We start from the raw sequence: 23,856 nt of genomic DNA, 5'->3' as shown, positions 1-23,856 counted from the left end.
ATAAATGTTAATTGCAACCATGCCTGACACAGAGTAAGCACTATATAAATAATAGCTTTGATTCCTCTATTTACATTAATACAAGTTTGACTTGAGCTTCTTGCTTTAAAAAGGACAATGAAAGAACTACTTTATACATAATTTACTATGTGCAGAACCAAAGTAGAAGAGTGATCCTGAAGTGTATTGTTATGCATACTCACACTGAATACCTTACTCTTTTCTTAACTAGGAAACATATTCAATAAATAGCCCAGCATTTTACAACCCAGACACAGTTTCTTCTGTTATTGTTCATACTAATGACCTTTCCATACAGCATGAACCTTTTATGTTTTGAGAGTCTGGTAAAAAAAGAAAAAAATAATCTCTTTTTAGCATATGTTTCATGAAGTAAATCCATCCTTCACAACATACTAAGCACTCATTTCTCTGTATTTGCATAGAAGGATTCTGTATACTGTTGATGCAAAAGTTACTTTAAAATTTAAGAGCTGGTATATTTCAGTTTCTTGTAACACCTGAGAAAAACCCAAACACATAATAAAATGCATTGTACAAAATATTTAAAATGCAATCTATTTGTATCTGCTTTCATGATCTCAGATTGTAAATGTCTACCACTATTTTCACAATTTATACGAAAAGCATGATTTATCTGTGTTAATTTCAAGTTGGCATTTGGCCACTTGAATGCTTACCTTCACATATGGTAAACTATAGGGATGTGTGAAGTTTCATAAAAGGTCAATAGCTCAGAAAAAATGGAAGAACCAGAATGGTATGAATGATTCTGAAAAATTGAAGAAATATTAACTAAAGTTGCCGTGCACTTTCACAGCAGGCAAACATCATGATTTTGCCAGTAATCTGTGCTTTAGATTGCAATAAATTGTTCCTGTTTTTCTTTTCATTGTAGAAGACACTAACTTGGCTCCATGAAACCAGGCATGCATGTCATCTCCCACCTCATTTTCTTTTGAGTGTAGGAGGGGAAATATAATACAAACTGTTCTGGCGCACAATAATCTATTTTACAGTTGCATGCGAGAAAACCATCCCAGAAAACTTGGCAACATAGCATTCAGATCTCTTCACATCATTTCTGTCCTTTGCTCATTCCTTTCTTTATTGTCACTATCATGCATTCAAAGGGTAATCTATGTATGCAGGGACACAGCAGAAGTATTTAGTGATATCATCTTATGGACATGAGATTAACTATCATTACTTTGAAGAAAAGTGTATAGTTTTTGCAGATAGATATTATGTCTGTAGGCATGACAGCATTTGACTGGACCAAAACATAGAATAATTATTCAAGAAGTGATTTTCTATATAGGAAGTGAACGGTCCCAACTTGATTTCTATTTTTTATGCCCTGTATTGACTTCTTGCCATGAGGTTACAAAGCATTTCTCTTTGCAATTCTCAGATGTGTATTTGCAATCTGACCTCTTGTTATTTTCAACTGCCTTCTAAACATCTCCACTTAGACATCATACAGGCACCTTAAATTCAGTGTCCCCAAACTAAACTCCTTATCTTTCCTTCAAACCTGGTCTTCCTGCTGGATGCCCTGGCTCAGTTCCAGGCATCAACATTTACCCATTTCCCTAAGCTTGATGTCTCTGGCATTTTAAAATTCTCCCTCTGGTCTTGTCTACATCCAATCAACCAAATGCTGTTGGTGTCACCTCCAAATTGCTTCTGGAATCTATCCCCTCCTCTTCACTCTCACAGCCATTAATTTAGTTTAATCCTTCTCCTGTATTTTTACAATGGCTTCCTAATAGACTAATAGGTCCCTCTGCTTCCAGTGTCTCCTATATCCAATTTATCCTATATATACTAAATAAAGCGTGGTTATTTTTTTTTTTTCTTGAAAATACAAATCTGGAGCAAATTCCCCTCTTCCTTGAAACCACTCAGTGCTCCTAGGAGCCTACGGGATCAAGTCTAAAGTTTTGGGCATGGCAGACGAGGCTCACAGTCTGCCCCTCACTCTTCTTCCAACCTCACTGCTGGGCTGTCTCATTTAACAGGCCTCTGCTTGTTAAACCAAACTACCAGATCATCCTCAAAGAGAGCTTGTCATTCCTCTGAGCTAGTGGTTTATAACCAAGAGGACATATCATAATCTTACCTGGGGAGTTTTTTTTTTAATAAAATACAAATACCCTTTCTTCATCCCAGACCTACAAAATCAGAACCTATACAAATGGAGCACAGTATCTGTAATGTAACCAGGTCACCAGGTGAAGGGAACACACACCTCGCTCTGGCATTTGCGCACGCTGTTCCTTCTATCTGGAATGCTCTTTCTTCTCCACTCCCTTTCCCCATTTCTCTACCTAGCTACCTCCTATCCATTTTTCAAGGCAAAGTGCAAATATCACCTTTTTTGAGAAGCCTTCCAGGATCCACACAAATAAAATGAATTGCCCTCTGGTGCCTGTTGCTGTAACCTTTTTGAAATTACTTGCTACTATCATTCTGTATCACTCTGAGTGCTCCTTGTTTTTTTTAAATTTTATTTTTAAAGTACTTTTCACATTTTTTAAAGGTTACTGAGTGTTCCTTGTCTTTTGTGTGTGCGTGTGTGGTATGTCTTGAAAGAAAGCAAACTCTGCATTTCTTTCTACTCCAAGCACTTAGCACAGTTACTGGCACTGTGCTCAGGAAGTATGTGAGAAAGCAAAGAAGGGAAGAGAAGAGAGGAGAAAGGGAAAGGTGGTGTAGCCTAGACTGGCTCTAGGGCCCAAGTGAAAGTATATAAAAAACAATTTCCATCTCCTATTTCTCACTGAAAATCCCGTTGCACTCTATAGTTGCACTCCTGTAATGTGCCTCATGGTGGAACATACTAAATTCTAACTAATCTTAAAATATCGATTTTAAGAAAAACAAATGAGTAGAGTGGGAGCTTTGCTTGTCTACAATGCTGAGTTTCTGCCCCAGAAATTACTGGTAGTCCCTGATAACGGTCCTGTAAAGACTGCCTGCTATGCTCCAGTTCTGTTCATGTTCTCTGAGTACAGAAGCAATAAAACCATGGCAGCTTCTACCGCAGGGTGACAGAACCTCAGTGAGCAAGTTGAAGGGTAATTTTTACACAGCTGCCTTTCTTAGAGGTCCTGGCGACAACTTCCTTTTCCTCAGCGTGAGCTGATGGCATAGTCACTTCCTATTCGGTCTCAACTGCCAGTTTTTTTTTCCTGTTTTTAACTGCCACCTTTGACTAGAACTGTTTTCTCAAGAAGCCTACAAATTAAAGAACAAGTGGTCAATTCATTTCAAAAAAAGTTAATTCCAAGGGGGAAAGTATCACCCAAATTGGTTGTCTAGCATCGTTTCATGGTAACCCATGAATGGTTCTCCTGTGGCTAAAATATGCACTCTGGAGAGTACAAAGAAGCTACCTGACTTCATTACAAAGAGCCTAGTCTCCCAAAGAATCTCTTCTAAGAAAGTCCCTAGTCTCCTCTTGTACCCTATAGCCATACAAAACACAATTTTAGGATGAGTGGTACAGCAAGCAGCGGTCTGTCGTCATTGAGGAGACCGTGAGTGAAGGCTGGCAAACTTCTGAGGCCTTTCACCTTGGATCCAAGGCCTCTGATGATCAACAGTGAGACCGTGTGAGTTTAGGCAGGCAGCCAAACTGGAACCAGGAAGTTATTTCTTATCCTTCTATCTTTCGACTTCTATCTCTACATGTGAATAAAATGTTCAGGCCAGGTCTACCTCTCAGTTTTGGAACCAATTGGTAAAGGCAAGAAGTAATGAGCTCAATTCTTTTCATATCTAAATGCAAATATTTCGAAGCGTATATGTAAAGAAATGTTCTAAGCAGGAAACCGCTTAAACAGCAATCTGCTTCCACCCACCTCCTCTGTTGCTCTACTCCCCTCAGCAGCATCAGGAAGTAAAGCTAGCAAGAAAAGTCAGCTGTGCTATTACTATGGCAGAGTACTGTGTGAGCCCCCAAAGTGCAAGGTTATTCAGGAGAATTAAGCAATTACACAGGTTTAATTCTCCTTGACCAAGAATTGATTCAATATGTTTTTCATTGGGATGCTTTGCTGGAACAATAGCTAGGCTACAACATCTGCAAGAACTATTATTATTTTGTGGTTTCCAATTTGATACCCACAGAGAGTAAAGAGAGTCACAGTGTCACGTACACAAAAAGAAAAAGAAAAAGAACCGGTGAATGGTATATTTCCAAATATTAATAAAGTCTAGTAGCTTACATCAAAATATTCCTATCACTGGATGGCGAGGTTCTAGAATTACCCAGATAATTTCCTGTAGTTTCAAATACTCAGATAATTGAAAGAAATTCAGATACTTGTATCAACTTCTCTTCACTTCAGACACATACGAACTTTATCCATTTTAATGTAGTCATTAGTCTCAAAATGTGATAGTCCACAATATGAAACCCTACCTTTAAATTTGATAAAGTGGTATAAGAGGTCAAATTTATCTCAATGAGGTAATATATTTGAAGGCTCCCAGGTAATGCCTTGTACATTAGAACATACCCATGATAAAATTCTTAAAACACAAATCATTAAATTTTTCCTAAAGTTATCTTCTGTTCAATAGTAGTTTTCATTAAGTAGTAGTCACTCGTTGGTGGCAGACGATCTATAGTTTATACAAAGGTAGCTTAAAAATACTGCTTTGTTTCCAGTACTCCCTTGATGTGGCCCAGTATCCCATGGGATTGTTTGTTTGTTTTAACCCCACCCACCACACTGAACTGAAATATTTAGGAAATAGGGATTCTTAGGTCTGTTACCTGGTTAGTAACCCCTAATGCAAAGAGTATAGAGCATGGTGTTTCAAACGCAGGCACCACTGACATTTGCTGCTGCTGCTGCTGCTGCTAAGTCACTTCAGTCGTGTCCTACTCTGTGCGACCCCATGGACGGCAGCCCACCAGGCTCTGCCGTCCCTGAGATTCTCCAGGCAAGAACACTGGAGTGGGTTGCCATTTCCTTCTCCAGTGCATAAAAGTGAAAAGTGAAAGTGAAGTGGCTCAGTCGTGTCTGACTCTTAGCGACCCCATGGACTGCAGCCCACCAGGCTCCTCCATCCATGGGATCCTCCAGGCAAGAGTACTGGAGTGGGTTGCCATTGCCTTCTCCACCACTGACGTTTAGGGCTGGCTAATCCTGAGTTGTAAGGGCTGCCCTGTGCATCAGACTGGGCTTCCCTTATAGCTCAGTCAGTAAAGAATCTGCCTGCAGTGCAGGAGACCTGGGTTTGATCCCTGGGTTGGAAAGATCCACTAGAGAAGGAAATGGCAGCCCACTCCAGTATCCTTGCCTGGAAAATCTCATGGACAGAGGAGCCTGGTGGGCTGCAGTCCATGGGGTCGCAATGAGTCGGGCACGACTGTCTCTGACCTCTACCTGCTACCAGTAGCGTCCTTGCCACCCCCTAATTTCTGACAACCAAAAATGTCTCCAGGAAGCAAATCTTCCCCTGGTTGAGAACCATGGTCCTAATGCATGACCCCATTATTGCCTACATTAAAGTTTGGCCACTTTTGTCTATCTGCACTTTAGCTATGGGCCCAATCCACTCAGTAAATATTTATAAACATAGGAAAAGTCAAATATTTAATATTGGGGGCATGACAAATGTCAAGAAACTGAGGCCACAGGTTGTTAATTTTAATTATTAACTTCTGTTGGGCTCAAGGACACAGTGTAACTTGGAATTCACTGACTTTGCTTAATATATAATTAAGCATATAATTAGTATATAATTTTACTTTATTTATATGGCTATTAAGTATTCATAGCCACTCAGGTCACATCAATCAAGCAAGTACCAAATCTGATCTCAGACACTATGTCACACCCTCTGGGGCTACTCAGAACATAAGATATGGTATCTCCCTTCAAGCTGTGGGAACACATTGTAATATATTATCAGACTCTAGGCTGACATTTTGGAGTAAAAATATTCAAGTGCCCTTTTGTGTGGGGGATAACAAAAGCATCCTTGAGTTTCTTGTCATTTTGTTTAAATTAAGAAATAGACACATGAAAAAGCATAAGCAAATTACAAGTTCAGTTCAGTCACTCAGTCGTGTCCGACTCTTTGCGACCCCATGAATCGCAGCACGCCAGGCCTCCCTGTCCATCACCAACTCCCGGAGTTCACTCAGACTCACGTCCATCGAGTCAGTGATGCCATCCAGCCATCTCATCCTCTGTCATCCCCTTCTCCTCCTGCCCCCAATCCCTCCCAGCATCAGGGTCTTTTCCAATGAGTCAACTCTTCGCATGAGGTGGCCAAAGTAATTACAAGTAACTCCATGTAAAAACCCAAGAGATCTCTATCAATAATAATAACAGCACATAGTTTATTTAATAGCACAAAAGCTAGAGAAAGGTAGAAAGTTCAGCAAGATCTCAAACGCAGTGTTTTTAAGGAAATGCCTCGATAGTTCAGGTCTCAAAAGGTAGCATTCAGTCTTCCACATGTTTACATAACTCTAGCACAAAATCGTGTCAGGAAAAGTCACTTCTTAGATATGTTTACCTTATTTATTAAAATTATACAACTTGCCCTTTTAAGTAGTTGTGAAATTAAAGTAACAGAAAAGAATTTAGGAGACAGAAAAATGAAAGAGTTGAACCAGGCTATCAATAAAACCCTATACCAACTGGCACTATACCAAACTCAGTGAAGAATTGAAAGGAAATCCATCCATTCATTCATTCAATAAATATCTACTGAGGGTTTCCTGTGTGCCATACATTGTTCTAGGCTCTGAGGATACAGCAGTGAACATAACCAACAAAAATCTTGCCCTCAAAAAGCTGACATTCTATCCAAAGAATTCTTATGTAAGAGAAGCAAATGAAATGCATAAGAGAAAAGAACTACAATGTGAGTGCTGCTCCCACCAACATGCAATAGGAAGAGTCTGAAGGAAGGCTTGCAGCAATGCGGAAGAATCAGTGGGGATGGGACAGGAGATGAGCCTTAAATGATGGAGCTTGATTCAAACCCTTGCTACTCAAGATGTGCTCTAAGAATCAGCATTATCGTACCACCCAGGGACCGGTTAGCAATGCAGAATCTTGGATGCACTACAAGCTTGCTAAATCAAAATCTGCACTTTAAAAAGAATCCCAGGGAACTGCTATGGACACTGAAGTTTACATGGCACTGTGGGTTTCTGGTCAGGATGGCATTAAGTGAACCGGGCTGGTGGGAAATCCAGACTGGATTGAGGCCTATCATCAGGTTGGAAGTACTGAGGGCCTGGAATTGAGGATATCCTTTATCATCTGAATGGATAAAGACAGTGTGCTGTATATACATGCAAAGGAATATTATTTGGCTATAAAAGGAAATTCTGCCATTTGTGACAGTGTGGATGGACTTTGAGGGAGTTATGCTAAGTGAAATGTCAGACAGAGAAAGACAACTACGGTATGAGCTCACTTATACAGGGAATCTAAAAAAATACCAAACTTACAAAAACAGAGGGTAGATTGGTGGTTGCCAGGGGAGGGTGATGTGGGAAACAGGTGAAGGTGGTCAAAGGGATTAAATTTCCAGTTAAAAGATTGTTACATTCTGGGGATGTGATGTATGGCATTGTGACTTATAGTTAACGATACTGTTTTGTATACTTGACAGTTGTTAAGAGAGCAGATCTTAAAAGTCAAAAGGACCTGAGTTTGAATTCCCAGCCCTCCCACTTCTTAATTATGTGATATTTGGGTCAAATTATTCAAACTCACTGAGCCTTTTTTTGCATTTCAGTAAAATGGAAGAAAGGTAATATGACCTCAGAGGGCCCTTGTAAAGATTCAGTAAGGTAAGACACACACACACACACACACACACACACATATACATATATATATATATATATATATATATATATATAGCACTTAGCGGTCCCTGACAGAAGGAAAATGGAATTCATTAATGATAGCTAAATATATTGATAACAATGATATGCTATCTTTTGAGACAGATTCAAAAGGAACAAGACAAACATTTCCCGTCTGCCAGAGCCCCAACACCATGGTGGGTACAGCCCTACAATAACCTGCAAGTTAGGGAACTCCATCCTCATTTTAAACTGGCACTTGTGGTTTCCCAAAGGTGCCTTCCTAATGAGATGACTGCAATTGTTATTATTATTATTATTATTTTCAATCTCGTTACTGTTAGGTTACTCTCCGAAGAGTCTGCCTCCCTGCTGGAGTGGAACTTCAAATGGGGTGGAGGCAGGGACTTGCCCAAACCACTGCTTTGTATGCTGAATTCAATAATATGTCCTGCGAATGACCCAATCTCATTTCCCAGGCCTCTATTTCCTCATTCATTTTTCTGCCGAGGTGCCATCTGTTTTCCAACTTCCGTCTCTTACACGTGCTTGTGATGAGGAGAAGCCCCAGTCTGGTCGCCCTCCCCCACAACCGCCCAACCGGTAGCCCAAGAGGTAGGGGTAACCCCAGTTCTAAAGCACCTGAAGCCTGACGGGGGGCGGGGAATCCGGAAAGAGGAGAGCGGCCACGGACCCCGCCCAGCGGCGCGGCCCCAGCTGGGGACACCGGACCGCGGGAGACAGCAGGGGTCCGCCGACTCGGACTCGGCGGCTGTCTGTGCCCCCGCCCTCGACCACGTCGAGGACTCGAGAAGAAATTCCGACACCCGCCAAGTTTCAACTCAACACTTCTCCGAGGCTGCGCCGCCCGTGCCCTCGCAAGCCTGCCTGCAACGTGGCCGCGTCCGGGACGCCCTCGGACCCCGCGGGTCACCCGAACTCTTCCCTTCTCTCTCCAGGCCGAGGCGTGCTCCACGCCCCCCAGTCCCCGAGCTCTCCTCTCAGTGGGCCAAGAAAGCCTCCCTCTTCTCGGGCTCCAGGAGCCCCAGCCGAGCCCCTTCCCAGCGCAGTCCTAGCTCTCCTGACACCGCCCGGCGGCGGGGCGGGGGCAGGGCCAGCGGCGGAACCGCCCCCAACCGCCTCCCGGGCCCGGCGAGCGGGCGGGTGGCTGGGGCGCCTCCACCTCCTCTTCCTAAAGCGGCGAGGCGCCGACGAGCGGCATCACTGGAGCCCAGGTCCCGGCCACTGCCACACACGGCGTCCGGCCCTCAGGAGCAACAGCAGCGGCAGCGGAGGCGGCGGCCAGAGCGGCGGGCGGGCGCCAGAAAGGTAGACTGAGTCCCGGGGAGCCTCGCGGCGGACCGCCCACCTCCCGGCCCCGGGCCGCGCGCGCCCCCCGCCCCGTCACCCAACTCGTGTGTGTCCTTCCAGGCCCGGGTCGAAAAGCCTGAGAGGGCCGCCGACCTACCCCCGGAGGAGGAGCCAGTCGGAGCCCGAGGCGCCGCCGCCGCCGAAGCCGCGCGGAGCCGCTTTCGCCTTCATGGCCCACTCACCGGTGGCGGTCCAAGTGCCCGGGATGCAGGTGAGGACGCCCGGGCCGCCCCCGCCGTCCACGTGACTGCCGGGGAGCTCGGGGCGCGCTCCGCGCTGGGCGCCGGCGACGAGAGGCGGCCCGGGGCTTCCCCGACCGAAGCCGGGCCAGGCGCTCCGGCCAGGTGACCCGGACAGAGAGCTCTCGGTGTTTCCCGGCGTGTAAGCTAGGCGGTGCAGTGCGCCGGCCGGGCGAGGAGGGACTGGGGCGCGCGGCTCGTTGGGGATGCCGGGGGCTGAGGGGGGGCGTTAAAATAGGCAGGGGCGGGACACCTGCGCCGGCTGAGCTGGTGCGCTTGTGGGGGTGGGAATGGAAGCACTTCACTTGGGAGAGATGGAGGTGTTTCGGAATTCGTGGGGTAAAACGCAAGTGGTGCTTACACACACACACACACACACACACACACACACACGACACAAGTTGGGGCAGAGCAAGGCAAGGGGGTGTCGGTGGTGGCGGCTTTGAATTGGGCTCTTCCTGTGTGCGTAGAGCAAAGAGCGAGGTGACTTTTTTCCCCTTTTGGGGCTGCTGCTTTGGGGCCAAGTTATGTCTCGCTCCCCACACTGGGCCCAGCCCGTAGTGGGGTGTGAGAAACGCAGGGTCCTAAGTTAGAGCAGCCGAGGTGATGACTCTCCCGCCCCCGCCCCCTGCCTTTCCCACCGGAGGGCTATGGCAGTGTGGTTGTTGCAAAGCTTTTTGTCCTGGACGACAAGATATTACGGCCTGGGACCTAACTGTTTATCTTTTACATCTTACCAGCCCTCCCCCCTTACATTTTCATTTTACTAAAGAAGAAACAAGCTATGTCCACAAACTTTCTGCATTGTTGGGTTGTTGGGTTTTTAAATCGGTGCATTTCAAGCTATCTACTAAATGTTATCCAAGTTGAGTAGCTTTTAAGCATTCACGTTTTATTTTTTTTCCTTTGCTAGACAGCCTAAACACCCCCACTTATGAATAGGTAAAAGACTAGAAACACTTAAGCCTCATTATCTTCTAAAAATGTGAAAGCAAACGTTTTCTAAGTTTAGAAAAAATGTTTAGTAAATAGCTTATGTTGCTAGTAGAAATCAAAGCTCCATGGATTGGGGCCTCAATTTACTAAATAATGCATGGAATTCATCTTTTAAAAAAAACAGTTGGTCATATTTGATGCATGATCACACGAAAAAAGTGATTTTTAAAATGCTTTCCCCCAAAAGGACTGTTTGTATCGGACATATATCTAACCTAGGACTCCTGTGTGTCCTAAGTACCAGGCCTTTCAGCTAAATATAGGACAAGTCTGGGTTGAGTCCCAGGAAATCGATGTGTAGTTAATTTAAAAAAAAGAAAAGAAAAGGAAGCAAAAGGGAAATGCGAGACATTAGGGCCTTTTAAAAGGTTAATCCATTCAAGCTTTACAAAATGCCTCAAACTTCCTTCTTCTCACGCCACCCTCTCCTTCCCTCTCTCCTTCTCCCCAGCCACTGCCCCTCACCCCATTCATTCAGTTCTGCCTTCTATTATATCCAGAGAATTAGTAGTTTGCCTTATCAACTACAGTTTTGCTCTGTCTGATGTGGAAGAAAGTGGGAAAACTTTCCCACCGTGCTCTCCTTTCCTTCGGGGAGTGGAACAGTCCGCATGTGAAGTTCGTCTCTGTCTCAGTACTGCTCGCTCGCTCCATTGTGTGCACGCGCTGCCTGCGTGCGTGCGTCAGCAGAGTGAGCACCTCCCGATCAAGTTTGGTTCTGGGGAACCCTGCGTGCTGCGGAGAAAATGGTTTCTGGTCTTTATTGCATTTGTCTTGACTTTATTTGATTTATATGGTTTCTGGTCCTTATTTGATTTGTCTTTATTTGATTTACATGGTTTAGGGTTTAGGAACTCCTTACTGTTCAGTATTTTTTATGGCTCCTTGCTTTGTTTCATTATCTGATTTCCCTATCTTTTGAATTTTTAAATTTTTAAAATTCTTCATTAAGGTGGGTTAGAATGTGAGTCTCATATTTTAAATGATTAATTCTGCCTTTCATTTTATTCCTACCCAAAGTTGTGATGGCTTTGGGAAGGGCAGTGATCTCAACATTTGCAAAGAAGAAAGGAATACTTGTCACTGTCTCTGTCTGAATGAAATGGTAAATTCTTACCTTCTTATTTCCATGCTCTCTGTAGATGTGGTTCTTAGGCATTTGGTGCAACAAAAAAGTTTTCCACAGTTAAAATGGTGGGGTATCCTAAAAACAAATTTGATGATTTGCAGTGTGACTCTTGTGCCTAGACTACTATGACTATTCTTTTGTTTAAAAGTAGTGAAGATGAGATGCAGGAATATATCACGAGCTTGTAAAATTTTCCTTGAGTTTTCTGCAAGAGTTAGGAGCAACTTTTAGATCTTCACAGTAGTGAGAAAACTTGAGTTAGCCATGTGTTCCTGAAATTAATGTATAGTCTTTCCACAAATCAGGGTGAAGTGGTCGACCGGCCAGTAACTTTTTAACAGTTTATTTTAGGGAATTATGAAGATTGATGGAAAAATGATTTTTCCAGAAATAAAAACAAAATTACTTTATCCGCAGTGTTTTTCTCCCCCTGAGGAGAGACGTGAAGTCGAGCTACCTGTTCTATCACTTAAGACTTCCAGCATTCCTTACGTTCAAACAAAGAAATTTCTGTTGCCTCTAGTTTAAAATAGAAAAGAAACTTGGAGTGACGAAAGAAAACCCAGGATTTGGTCCAGTTAAAACCCTTCCTTATGAATTAGTTATTCAGACTCATATTGTTAATATTTCTTAATATTGTGGAAATGAAATGTTTGCCATATTACACCAATGTGAAGGATATGAATTTTTTGATGCTTAATTTGTGCTTGCTTTTGTAGTATATCGCTAAAGGAATTTTCCATACCAGGAGCTGAACTCTTGAAAAATATTTAAAGCACAACTTAAACAAAATAACCAACAAACCTGTTTCTTTCCACTCAAATATTTACTCTCTAATGATTTAAAACATGTTTTTTCTTTGAAGTTCACAGTTGTAAATCATACTTAAGTTTAAGATATTTCCCCTTAGAAACTGCATGAGTATTTATGAACACAGTGTTCTAAATTGGGTGTTAAATCTTTCATAAAGTGTGGGTGAGAGAATGAAGTTAAATGTTGAATTAGAGTACTGTTATTATGTTATGCCTCTTGTGAAAGAATTTTTTTAAACTTCCTGCTAAAGAATTTAAACATTAGCTTCCATATATCTTTAAATATGATCAAGGTGGTACAGTTTTTAAACGTTTGTTATTTGAGATGTGAGATGGAAATGAAGGTTAAGGCTTAATGAACACATTATTGAAGACTTTTATCTAAGAGGTGGAAAATCTTTCCTTGCATTGATGAACCTAGTTACTGGGTTCTGGGAAGGATACAGAAGTATACTACATAATGTCTGCCCTTAAAGATCTTAAAATGTTGTTGGGGAATTAAATCTAGTACATGAAACATGAAATAATGCAAAATCTAGGATACTTACTCTGTAATAGAGGGTTTTGACTGGAACAGTTGAAGTCTTGCCCCCAAAAGATTGTTAGGGTCCATATTGGAAGGGTATTTCCAAGCAGGGAAATAGCCTGAGCAAGTGTGTGTATGCACACAGTCTTGGTCATGGGATAAAAATCACTTGGACTATGATGAAGAATTGCAATAGAAAAATAGTAGGAGGTAAGATTAGAAGACTTGATTGGGTCCAGATTGTGGCAGTTCTTGAATGCTGGGAAGGGTTTGGCCTTCGGACTAGCTGCTATTGTTAAGTAAGGAAGGCTTAATGAACAAAGTTATATATAGGAAGAGAAATCTTAAGATTGGATGAATAGATGACGTGGAGGATTGAGAGACTTCAGGTAGTTTGATCAACTGAGGCTACGTCAATGAGGCAGTCATATCTGTACAGATGCAACGGACCTTACATTGATTGCCTTCCATATGCCTTGTACTATGAGGTAGAAAATATAATTACTAGACTTAAAATTAGCCAGTTACAGAAGAAAGCATCGAAGCCATTGTGATGTCGAATATGGGGAACTGGGACAATTATGGTACATCCAAAAAAAGCTGGAAAGTCAGGGAGAGGAGCCAGATCTGGTAGAATATTAATGATTTCTGTTGTAGGCTTGTGAAGTTTGAGGTAACAGCAGGATGACAAAAATGTAGAGCTGTATGTCTGTTACCTTGACTGTGGAGATGGTTTCAAAGGTGCATGTATATGTGCAAACCCATCAAATTGTATACATTAAATATGTACAGTTTTTTGTATATCAACATGCCTCAGTAAAGCCAGTTTTAAAAATGTCCAGCGAATGCTTGTAGATATAGATCTGGAGCCTTAGTCATTCATCAGACATTTACTGAGCATTTACTTTTGGCTGGTTTCTTTAATTGAAGCAGAAGGATGGGGGCCACGAAGGAGGGAGAGGTCATAATGTCAGAGAGCATGTTGAAGTAAGGGCCCTCATGAGGCAGGAAGCTAAGGTGGAGGATTGTAAGAAAAGGAATGGTGACTTAAGGTGCATTCGGGGATGAGAAAATGCATCAGGATCAGGAAGGAGTTAACTGGGGGTGGGGGAGGAATTCTTTATTTTACTCTTATCTTGAAACCTAAATTGGAGAAGGAATCCAGCTTGGTGTCAGAATCTAGTATGCAGGTTTCTTACCTTCCTTCCACCTTCTGAAGGGACTAATCAGCTTTGTAATTTGAGATAGAAAGCAGTGCTTGCACTAATACATAAACCCAAACCATTGTCTTGGTTGGTAGGTGATTGATACAGAGATGTTGAATATGTTGCTGATGATGGGAGAAGACCAGCTGAATCAGAATGATCATAGACAGTTCTTAGCTGGGAAAGTTGGAGGCAGTTGCAAAGTATGGGGTAAGCAGGCTGGGGCTGAACAGAGAGTAAACAGGAATTGCTCATGGTAGGACATGTGCCTTGAACACTAAGGAGGGTCTAAAAAGGGCACAAGAGGACAAAGGTCCATCATGTACCTCCATTGCCTGAGTCATAGCAAATAAGAGAATATAATTTAGCTGGTACCTAGGAACCGTTGAATATTGTGATACTGTGGGTTTTTTTATTCTGCCTTTCATTTATTCAGTGACCTTGAGCACATCATCTACAAAATGGGGAATAATAAAAGCTGTGTTTCCTTTGCCTCAATGAGATGTTATTAGGATGAATTAACTACCATCTGTGGAGTATATTTTGAACTCCTTCATCAAGGGTGTTATGATGTATATATGGGCAGTTCATTCTGCAAAACAGTGCTAGGCTAATCACATGAAAACACTGTCATTATCTCTTCTCACTCCTGCTTGGTAACCTACAGTTTTCCTATTGAAATCCAGCCTCCCACCCCCACCCCAAAACACCCACATAGATACCACCACCACCAGACCTGAAGTCTTCTGCTCAGCTTTCCAGACTTCCTATCATCTGGCTCCTCTCTACAGATCTATACTTAGTTATTTCTACTCCCCAACAAGAAAGCTGTTTTGTTCTACCATGCCAGTTACAATCCAGTAATCACTAAATGGCCAGACCCTACCTGATTTTCAAGGTCTCCATCTTACTTTCTCCATGAACTTTCTCTGAACATTCCAGACTACAGTAATCACTCCTATTTCCCAGCATCTATTATATCCCTTGTCAGTAGCAGACAGTCCAGTCCTTGGTTTATATCCTGCCTTAGATTTTTCCTAATTATATATGTTATACTTGTCTCTCAAACTAGGTTGTAAATTTCTTATAGGCAGGGACCATCTATTTTACTTCTCTTTTCCATTAGGTATGAATTATGTGTAAAAGTGTAGGTGAGTACAGTACATATAGACTAGAAGTTTCTGACTTTTCCATTCTTGTTTTTGTAAATATATTGTGTTCTGCATGAATTCTTGTAGATCGTGAAGGCTAATTTATGTGTGCACACTGAAGACATTTTCTACTTACTAAAAATGCATTATATGTGATAGGTCTAACAAAATATACTGGTAACTAATCAGCTGTCCACACACTGAAACTCTTATTCTCGGCTTCCAGGACCTTTGAGAGAAAGAGGAGCCCTCATTGCTCTCCTAGTAACTAGGGCTGATTTCAGACAAATTTATGTCTTTGAGAAAAATAACCTTTTGTCCCTTGCCTGTGTCCCCCCCCCAAAAAAAATACAAACAAGTAAATAAAACCTCTTTACTTCTCTGTCTCAGCCGTCATATTAGAAAGAATCTGATAAATTTCACTGATACTGAGGTGTCTTTGATTAATGGCTCACTGTGTGACCTCTCCCATGGGTGTTGTCCCTCCCCCAAATCCATATAACTCAAGCAGATCTTCTGAAATGCACATTCAGAGAAACCAGGAGACCTAGTGCCAAGCAGATCCCATCCTTCTCCTCTGTTCCTGCTTGCCTCTCCCCATCACCTCTCACCGAGAATAGAACTTACTCCCTGTCAGCTTCTTCTGGACTTGTTGCAGCATACCTCTGACAGCAACCCACTGAGCTTCCTTTCCCTTCATTTATCATATGGTCATGGATTAGAATGACCCACATCCTAAAATACCAGATTAGCCATTGGTACAACAGCTTTGGATATTCTAGCAAAATGTGAACAAAACCATGGTTCACCCTTCCTGGGGACTAGAGTAAACAAGATTGTAGACAGCTTAGGTCTACAAGTTAAAAATATTCTAATTATCTTTTTTTAAATGTCCACTCTCCTCCTCTGTGATCAAGTAATTTCATGAATGCACTGCTGAGGAAATCCAAGGCAGTGTGTTTCTATCTTTTTCTCATGGAAAACATTTACAGAAAAAACCTTTTCAATGTTTCGTTAAGATCCTTGTAACAAGAGATAGTGTTCTTAGTGGTATTTTTTTAAGTGAGGAAAAATCTGTAAAACCGTATCAATTTAAAATGCGAAGGACTGAAAAAAGTAGGGTTTAAATCACCCATCATTGAATTTTTCAATTTATTTATTACAGAACAATAGTGTGTCTAGCTGAAGAATAACAGTTGCTTTGAATCATAGAAATTGCTTCCCAGTATCAATTTAATGAAGTTTTACTGGATTTGAAATCCATACCACAGTAGATATGTTAGGGAATTTCTAAGCACACTAGTGAATTACTCTACCAGATTTCAGTAGAGCCTGGTAACACAATCCAAGGAGTGAATTTTTGGCAGGTGGAGGAAAGACTTCAAGGACATGTAGATGCATCCAGATTTTTCTTTGAAAATGCATTTTTGCGTAGCTCTGTGAGTGCCTTTTTATCCCCCTCCCCCAGCTTTCCTTTAAACCACTGGCTTTGGGACATATCACTTTACAGTATGTTATATTAAGCTAGGATTTAACTGCTTGCTGCACTATAGTATAAATAACACAGCAGTGGGTGGTGGGGAAGGGATGGGCAACATAGATAATCAGGTGGGGCATAAGTTGGTTTTAATGCAAGAAAAGTTGGGGTAGCTGAGCCAGTAGAAACTAAGAGGTCAGAATTTCTTCCCAGAACCTAGGTTCATCATTATTGTTGCCCCCTAGAACTGGAAATGGAGAAGGCAATGGCACCCCACTGTAGTACTCTTGCCTGGAAAATCCCATGGATGGAGGAGCCTGGAAGGCTGCAGTCCATGGGGTCGCTGAGGATCGCACACGACTGAGCGACTTCACTTTCATTTTTCAGTTTCATGCATTGGAGAAGGAAATGGCAACCCACTCCAGTGTTCTTGCCTGGAGAATCCCAAGGACGGGGGAACCTAGTGGTCTGTCATCTATGGGGTCGCACAGAGTCGGACATGACTGAAGCAACTTAGCAACAGCAGCAGCAGCAGCAGAGCAGGAAAAGTTTCTGGACCCCTGGTCACAATTTCCTGCTGCCTGTCTTAACTTTAAGTAGAAGCATAAAAGAAACCAATCAGCAAAGCATGCACACATGCTACGAAGTATACGGATAGAAAATAGAACTTTGACCTCTTGTGGTTAAGGAGGCTATAGTCAGTGTGTCTAGCAGCCTCAGGGAAAGAAACAGACTTCAACTGTGTGCTTTTTAAGTGCTTCTGACATCATGAGAAGAACAGTTAGCGAGTTCATTGTTGAGGGTCCTGTTTGCTTCTGTAGTTTTATTTCAGATCCTCTGTCTGAACTTTGCTCTGAGCCTTACGACGTGCTCCTTCTGTCAGTTAATGGTAATATAGTAGACTTCCCAAGTTGGATACCGGTGATCCAGGTTTAATGTTCTTACACTTTTAGTCTTCCACACATCTAACAATGCAGAGCAATAGTCCATCATATAGTCATAGTGTTAGTCCCTCGGTCATGTCCAACTCTTTGCAACCCCGTGCCAGGCTTCTCTGTCCTTAGAATTCTCCAGGCAATAGTAATGAATCCCAAATGAGATAGAAATGGACATAGTAGCATTCCAAGGCGGAGAAGGCAGTGGTACCCCACTCCAGTACTCTTGCCTAGAAAATCCCATGGACGGAGGAGCCTGGTGGGCTGCAGTCCATGAGGTCGCTAAGAGTCAGACATGACTGAGCAACTTCACTTTCACTTTTCACTTTCATGCGTTGGAGAAGGAAATGGCAACCCACTCCAGTTCTTGCCTGGAGACTCCCAGGGACGGGGGAGCCTGGTGGGCTGCTGTCTGTGGGGTCGCACAGAGTCTGACACGACTGAAGCGACTTAGCAGCAGCAGCAGCATTCCAAGGAAGATCAAATTAAGGAAGGGAACTATCATTCATACAACACCTTTATGCTAGGCACATGTGTTTTTGCCACTGCCCTACATTGCTTCTAGGCAAAGCAGCCCTGAACAGACCCTTAAAGCAGAGTGGGAGACTGGCAGGAGAACAGGCATAAAGGGGCACATACAAAGTTCCTTCTATAACAGAGGTTGCCATGAACTATGTCAAGATCAAATTATGAAAGGCTTTGAATGCCAGAGGGCTTCCCTGGTGACTCAACTGGTAAAGAATCCACCTGCAGTGTAGGAGACCTGGGTTTGATCCCTGGGCTGGGAAGATACCCTGGAGAAGGGAAGGGCTACCCACTCCAATATTCTGGCCTGGAGAATTCCATGGACTGTATAGTACATGGGGTTGCAAAGAATTGGACACGACTGAGCAACTTTCACTTTCTTTGAATGCCTGACTGAGCCAGTTATTTTTAACTCAATCTACAACAAGATGTGTTCTTTTTTTAAAAAAAAATCAAGAAAGTGAACTGATCAAAGCAGTGGTTTATGGTTTGGTTTTGGAAGATTAGGCTTGTAACCTAACAGGCTGGATTGGAGAAAGGCTAGATATAGTAAGTGGATATTGTAATAGCCCAGGCTTTAGTTGTTAAGGGTGTGATCTAGGGCAGTGATGGTCAAGCTTGAGCATGTATCAGAACTACCTGGAGGCTTTTGAAAACGCAGATTGCCAGGCCCCAGCTCCAGTGTTTCTGATTCAAGTAGGTCTGCAGTGGCCATGAGCTTGCATTTCTAATGAGTTCCCAACTGCTCTGCTGGTCTGGGGACCACTCTGAGTACCACTCAAGGAAGACTGCGAGACCTTGATGATTGATTGGACATGGGAAGGGGAAAAACATGACAGTAAAGACTCAGAGATATGGCTGAGTTTGGGAGAAAATGGTTTTGTTTTTTTTTTAAACTGTTGAATTTGTAGCACTGGCCACACAACCAAGCAGAAGCAAGTAGTAACAGGTTAGTTCAGGAATGAAGAGGATGATGGGAAGTGCTACCTGGAGAGAAAGAGAGAGTAGACGAAATTGTGACAGATCAAAATAACATGATTTTCAGTCATCCTTCCAAGAAAGTGGACTCAATTTTGTATTAATTTTTATAGCTTCCAAAATCTCGCTGTCAACCATCACTTCTGTGTCCCTTGATCCAGGTAGGTTTGACAGTTCAGTAAATGCTCTTACCTTCAAATGTAAACACTTCTCTTAAGTTCATGAAATCTATTTATGTTTATACTTGTGAAAATGCAAATTGGCTAAAGAGAAATAAAATGCCACTTTCCTAAATGCCAGTAAGTGGCACTATTTACCCCAAAGATAGACATTTTAAAAACTTTTTCCAATTTTTATACAGCTCATCATTTTTTTTGTACAGAACTCCTTTCCCTCACTCTGTATTATCCAACCCCCACCCCCCCCCAAAAAAAAACCTAGAAGTATTAACTCTGAGCTGCTATTATGTCAAAAATACCCATTTGGTCATCACATTCCAAAGCCAACTTGTGTTTACATATGGAAATTCTTGGAGGGGAGAGGAAGTTGCTTCAGAATCATTAAGGAAATATCAAACCACTTCCTAAATGGCCTTTCTGACTCCATCTTCTGCCCTCTAAAATATTCTCTATACCTGTCAGATTAATCTATTACCATCTGCCAACAGGTATCCTGTAGGAAAGCCTAGAGTTCAGTTTAAACAAAGGATTAAGTAAGTAAGTAAGTATTAGTAGCTCAGTCGTGCCAGACTCTTTGTAACTCTTTGTGACCTGGTGGACTGCAGCCCACCAGACTCCTCTGTCCATGAGATTTTCCAGGCAAGGATACTAGAGTAGGTTGCCATTTCCTTCTCTAGGGGATCTTCCCAACCCAGGGATTGAACCCTGGTCTCCTGCACTGCAGGCAGATTTTTTACTGACTGAGCTACAAACAAAGGATTAGAACTGAAAATAAGAGAAGCAAATGAGCCTATTTAAAGAGTTTGCCAACACCAAACAATGTGAGCAAACTTGATCCCCCACTTCATTCACCAGCTTTGGACCTAAGTCACTTTTCAATATCAAAATGAACACACAACCAACCAAACCAAAATTATCCTTAAGAATCAAAGATTTGCCACCAATGAGGATGTTCAAAAACGTGTAGAAATGAGCCTTTAAACAAACGCATTTCAGGTGATGTTTAGTTACCATTAAAATAAGTTTCTTGAGGGCTTTCTCCCCCTTTAGGGAATATAATTTGAGTTTAAAATTCTAAGTTTACCTTATTCGTCACATCTCTTACAGGGTAGCTGTCTCTTTTCCAGGATACTTAATTACTTTTGTGATGCATTTTTCATTCCTCTGTATGGTAAATTATATTTTTATGGGGAAAACTTCGTGGGGGCCATGTGTATATGCACATGGAATGTATATCATACGTGGAGTATATTTTGTGTTTGAAAAACCTTCAAAATCTGTTCAAGAAAATAAGGTTCAACTTTGGCCAGTATTTAGTCATCTGTACCAATTTTAGACATAACTATTTAAAATAGAAAAGTGCATTGTCAAAATAAAAATGAGTAAAAGATAGGATGGTCACTAAGTTCAAGAAGCAGAAAATTATGACTTGGCAATGTCATACAAGACGGTCTGCATATAAAAGAATTTCAGTAAAATTGATGTAAAAACTATGTACTTAGTAGAAATTACAGTATCCATGGATTTGCTGAGTATTTTTATTATATAGAAAATATATAGAATTCTTTATCACCTTTAAAAAGATTTATAAAAATCCTTAAATATGTATTTGTGAAATATAAATACATATGTCTATATGTACCTATGTCTACACACTTTACAGGGTTACCAGGATTTTACACATGTTGCAGTTTTATCATGACTAGTTCTTTTTGCTGTATTTAATATTTAAACTATTACTGTTCTTAAAGAAAATGGACTCACAGCGGTCAGTTCCATACAGGAAACAAATCATGGTAAACAACTTTTAATGAAGTTTAGTACCAATGTTCATCTATTTTAGTGAATTAGAATTGAATTGAACATTACGTAGAATGGTATTATCAAGATTCTCAATTCTCTGCTTAATTTCTCCCATAGAATAGTCTTACAAAGAATCATTGCATCAAAGGAACTGCTTTTGATAAGTATAAATCTGTTTGCCTATTAGCAAAATCAGAGGCATGTGAGGAGTATACAAATGACTTCTGGTTAACAGGAACTTGTGATCATTGTCTAAGCTTTTATTTTGAAGTTATAGTTGTTATAGGTACTTTACACTAGACTTTAGGGTGATAGGGAATGGAGGGGATAGGGCATTGGATTCTGTTTCAATGACAAAATCTTGTATAGGAGAGCTGCTTTTTCAAAAAAAAAAATGTATCTCTTCATGAAAAATGGTGACTGTCACTGAAAGATCTTTTTTTTGGGGGGGGTTCTCTGTCACAGGCTTTCCAAAGGGCACATAAAATGAAAACGTAGGATTTAACTAGTTAAATAATGAATCAAATTTGAGGTTTTAGCATAGGTGACACCTCCATCGTCGTCTTTTTGGACTGTGATTTCTGGTAATAGCAAGTGAAAAAAACTATTACCGCTGTTGCTATGGATCTTCTATCTGCTGAGGTTCAGGCATCGTTTTGGAGGCTGCAGTGTAAACCCTGCTTAGGGAAGGTAGAATTTCATAATACCAGAGGATTACTGCTGCCTCATGAGCAAACAGAAAATGTAGGTGAGGGAAAAGGTGTTGGATTCTGGAAGAAGAGAAACAGTATTTCCCAGGAAGGGAAAAAGTAGTCTTTTGCTTTAAAGATTGAGAATTCTCTATATATTTTTTTTAGAATGGGAAATTTGTATACTTTCTGCAGAGAGGAGAAAAAGCTAACAGAAAAGGAAATTGGGGAGGTAATAGTAATTCATTTCTTTCTTGTTGCTTATGAGTTCTGTGATAAAAGTTACATTTACATAATTGATTTGTTATGGCAAGAAATGTAAAGAGTCTTTTGGTTGGGAGAAAGCTTGTGAAAGATCAGGGGAAAGAGCTGACATCATAGGGACGGTGGTTTCAGCTGCTTTTCTGTTTAAGATGTGCAATTTTGGTGACGTGCATACTGGGCCAATAAATTGTTTCTAGACACTTGGAGTCATTTGGGGTGGCCTTTTCCCGCTTCTGAAGGCAAAATGAATATTTTTCATTAACAAGGAAAAGTGCTAGATTATCATTGGATTCTATTTGACTAATTTGGGCTGTTATTTGGGGGAGGGGAGGCTGAAGAGAAGAAACCTTTCTTTCCAATGACTGGAATTGATGTTATTGTTACTTCTCCAGTGGGTTCTGACCTTAAAAATCTCCCTTAGGGAATGATTAAAACAGTTTTTTTTGGGAGCATTTCAAGGCTGTGTAGCATCTCAGATTTGCTTTAAAATAAGTTTGCCTAATAACTTTTTAGCACCAGTTGATTTATGTCTTGACTGAGAGAAGACTTCTAGAGAAGCATGTAGTCCATTACTTTTTTCTAAGAAGACCTATGGGTACCAAATACTGCATCATTGTTGCTTTTTAACTCTCCAGTAATTTAAAAGGTATAAATGTCTTCATATTAAACAACAACAAAAAAAATTCTAGTCTGCCCAGGGATTGCAGGCCCCTCCCCACGTTCAGGTTAGAGACAGCTTTCTCTTGTTGGCCATCCATGTGCCTAGGTGTTTTGGGAGAATCCATCTGTATGACCAGAAGCATTTTGATATGATTACTTTTAGGTGTTATTTTTAAATAGTGCATTGTACCGTCATAGTGTAGGTACGATCCTGATTGAAAGAGCAAGCACAGTTGTAGATGATTTTTTTAAAACCCCTTTAGCTCAAAAGATGATCCATATATTGTGAAAGGATATTCTTATTTAATATGGCCACGTGATTCCAGAGCTTGAGAATTTAATTCCTTTTTTTCCTAGTAGGACACTAAATTGTTTTCTCCTAACTACTAGAATGAAGAGTATGTATGTTCTGTTCCTTTAATGCATGAAATAATGCCTGCGTGCATCTCCTCAAATGTAAAACTGAGCCTTGGGGATTCTGCTCAGGAGTCTGGACTAGGTTATTATTTATAAAAGATATGCGATCATATATTCATTCCAAGCAAATTCTGAATTGGATGTAATTAATTTTCTACTGAGGCAATTAATGTGTAGTTACTTTTGTACTATGTGTAATTAAATTTCTAAGAGATAGCGAGCGGGGCTATAATGTTTGACTTCTGTTTTGTACAAAATGAAGTTTCCTTGAAATTGTGGATTTTTCATTCTCCCTTGTAAATATTTTTGAATGCCTGTATTTTTTAAACAATAATAATGATCACCTTCTTCCAGTCGTGTTTTCAGAGTTTTTTTTAATCTAATGCAACCTTTCTCCATTGGGACTGTCATTCTGAACCATAAAACAGAGACAATGATATGAGTGAATGTTTTCTCAATTCTGCCCAAAAGGACACAACTAAAACCATCCTAGACGCACTAGAGAGGAGTTTATTTATTACACACAGTAGATTTGGTGGAGCAACAGTTGCAAGCTACAGCCAAGGGCCAAATCCCAAGTGCAGTCTGTTTGTGTATAGGCTAAAAGCTAATACAATTTTAAAG

General features: G+C 41.3%; 1 protein-coding gene across 1 annotated transcript in view; it reads left to right on the top strand.

The window, feature by feature from the left end:
* The window catches only part of LOC138986475 (serine/arginine repetitive matrix protein 3-like), an 80,745-nt gene that overhangs the window by 27,617 nt on the left and 29,272 nt on the right, over positions 1-23,856 (top strand). Inside the window, exons 4-7 of the mRNA XM_070366558.1 lie at positions 3,522-3,631; positions 8,221-8,303; positions 8,484-9,205; positions 9,308-9,458. Coding sequence (XP_070222659.1) covers positions 3,522-3,631; positions 8,221-8,303; positions 8,484-9,205; positions 9,308-9,458 — 1,066 coding nt within the window. The remainder of the gene's footprint in view (positions 1-3,521; positions 3,632-8,220; positions 8,304-8,483; positions 9,206-9,307; positions 9,459-23,856) is intronic.

Source organism: Bos mutus, chromosome X (genome assembly GCF_027580195.1).
Source record: "Bos mutus isolate GX-2022 chromosome X, NWIPB_WYAK_1.1, whole genome shotgun sequence".
Taxonomy (NCBI): Eukaryota; Metazoa; Chordata; class Mammalia; order Artiodactyla; family Bovidae; genus Bos; species Bos mutus.
Note: the sequence above shows the minus strand (reverse complement) of the source record. Positions and strands in the feature narration are given on the sequence as shown.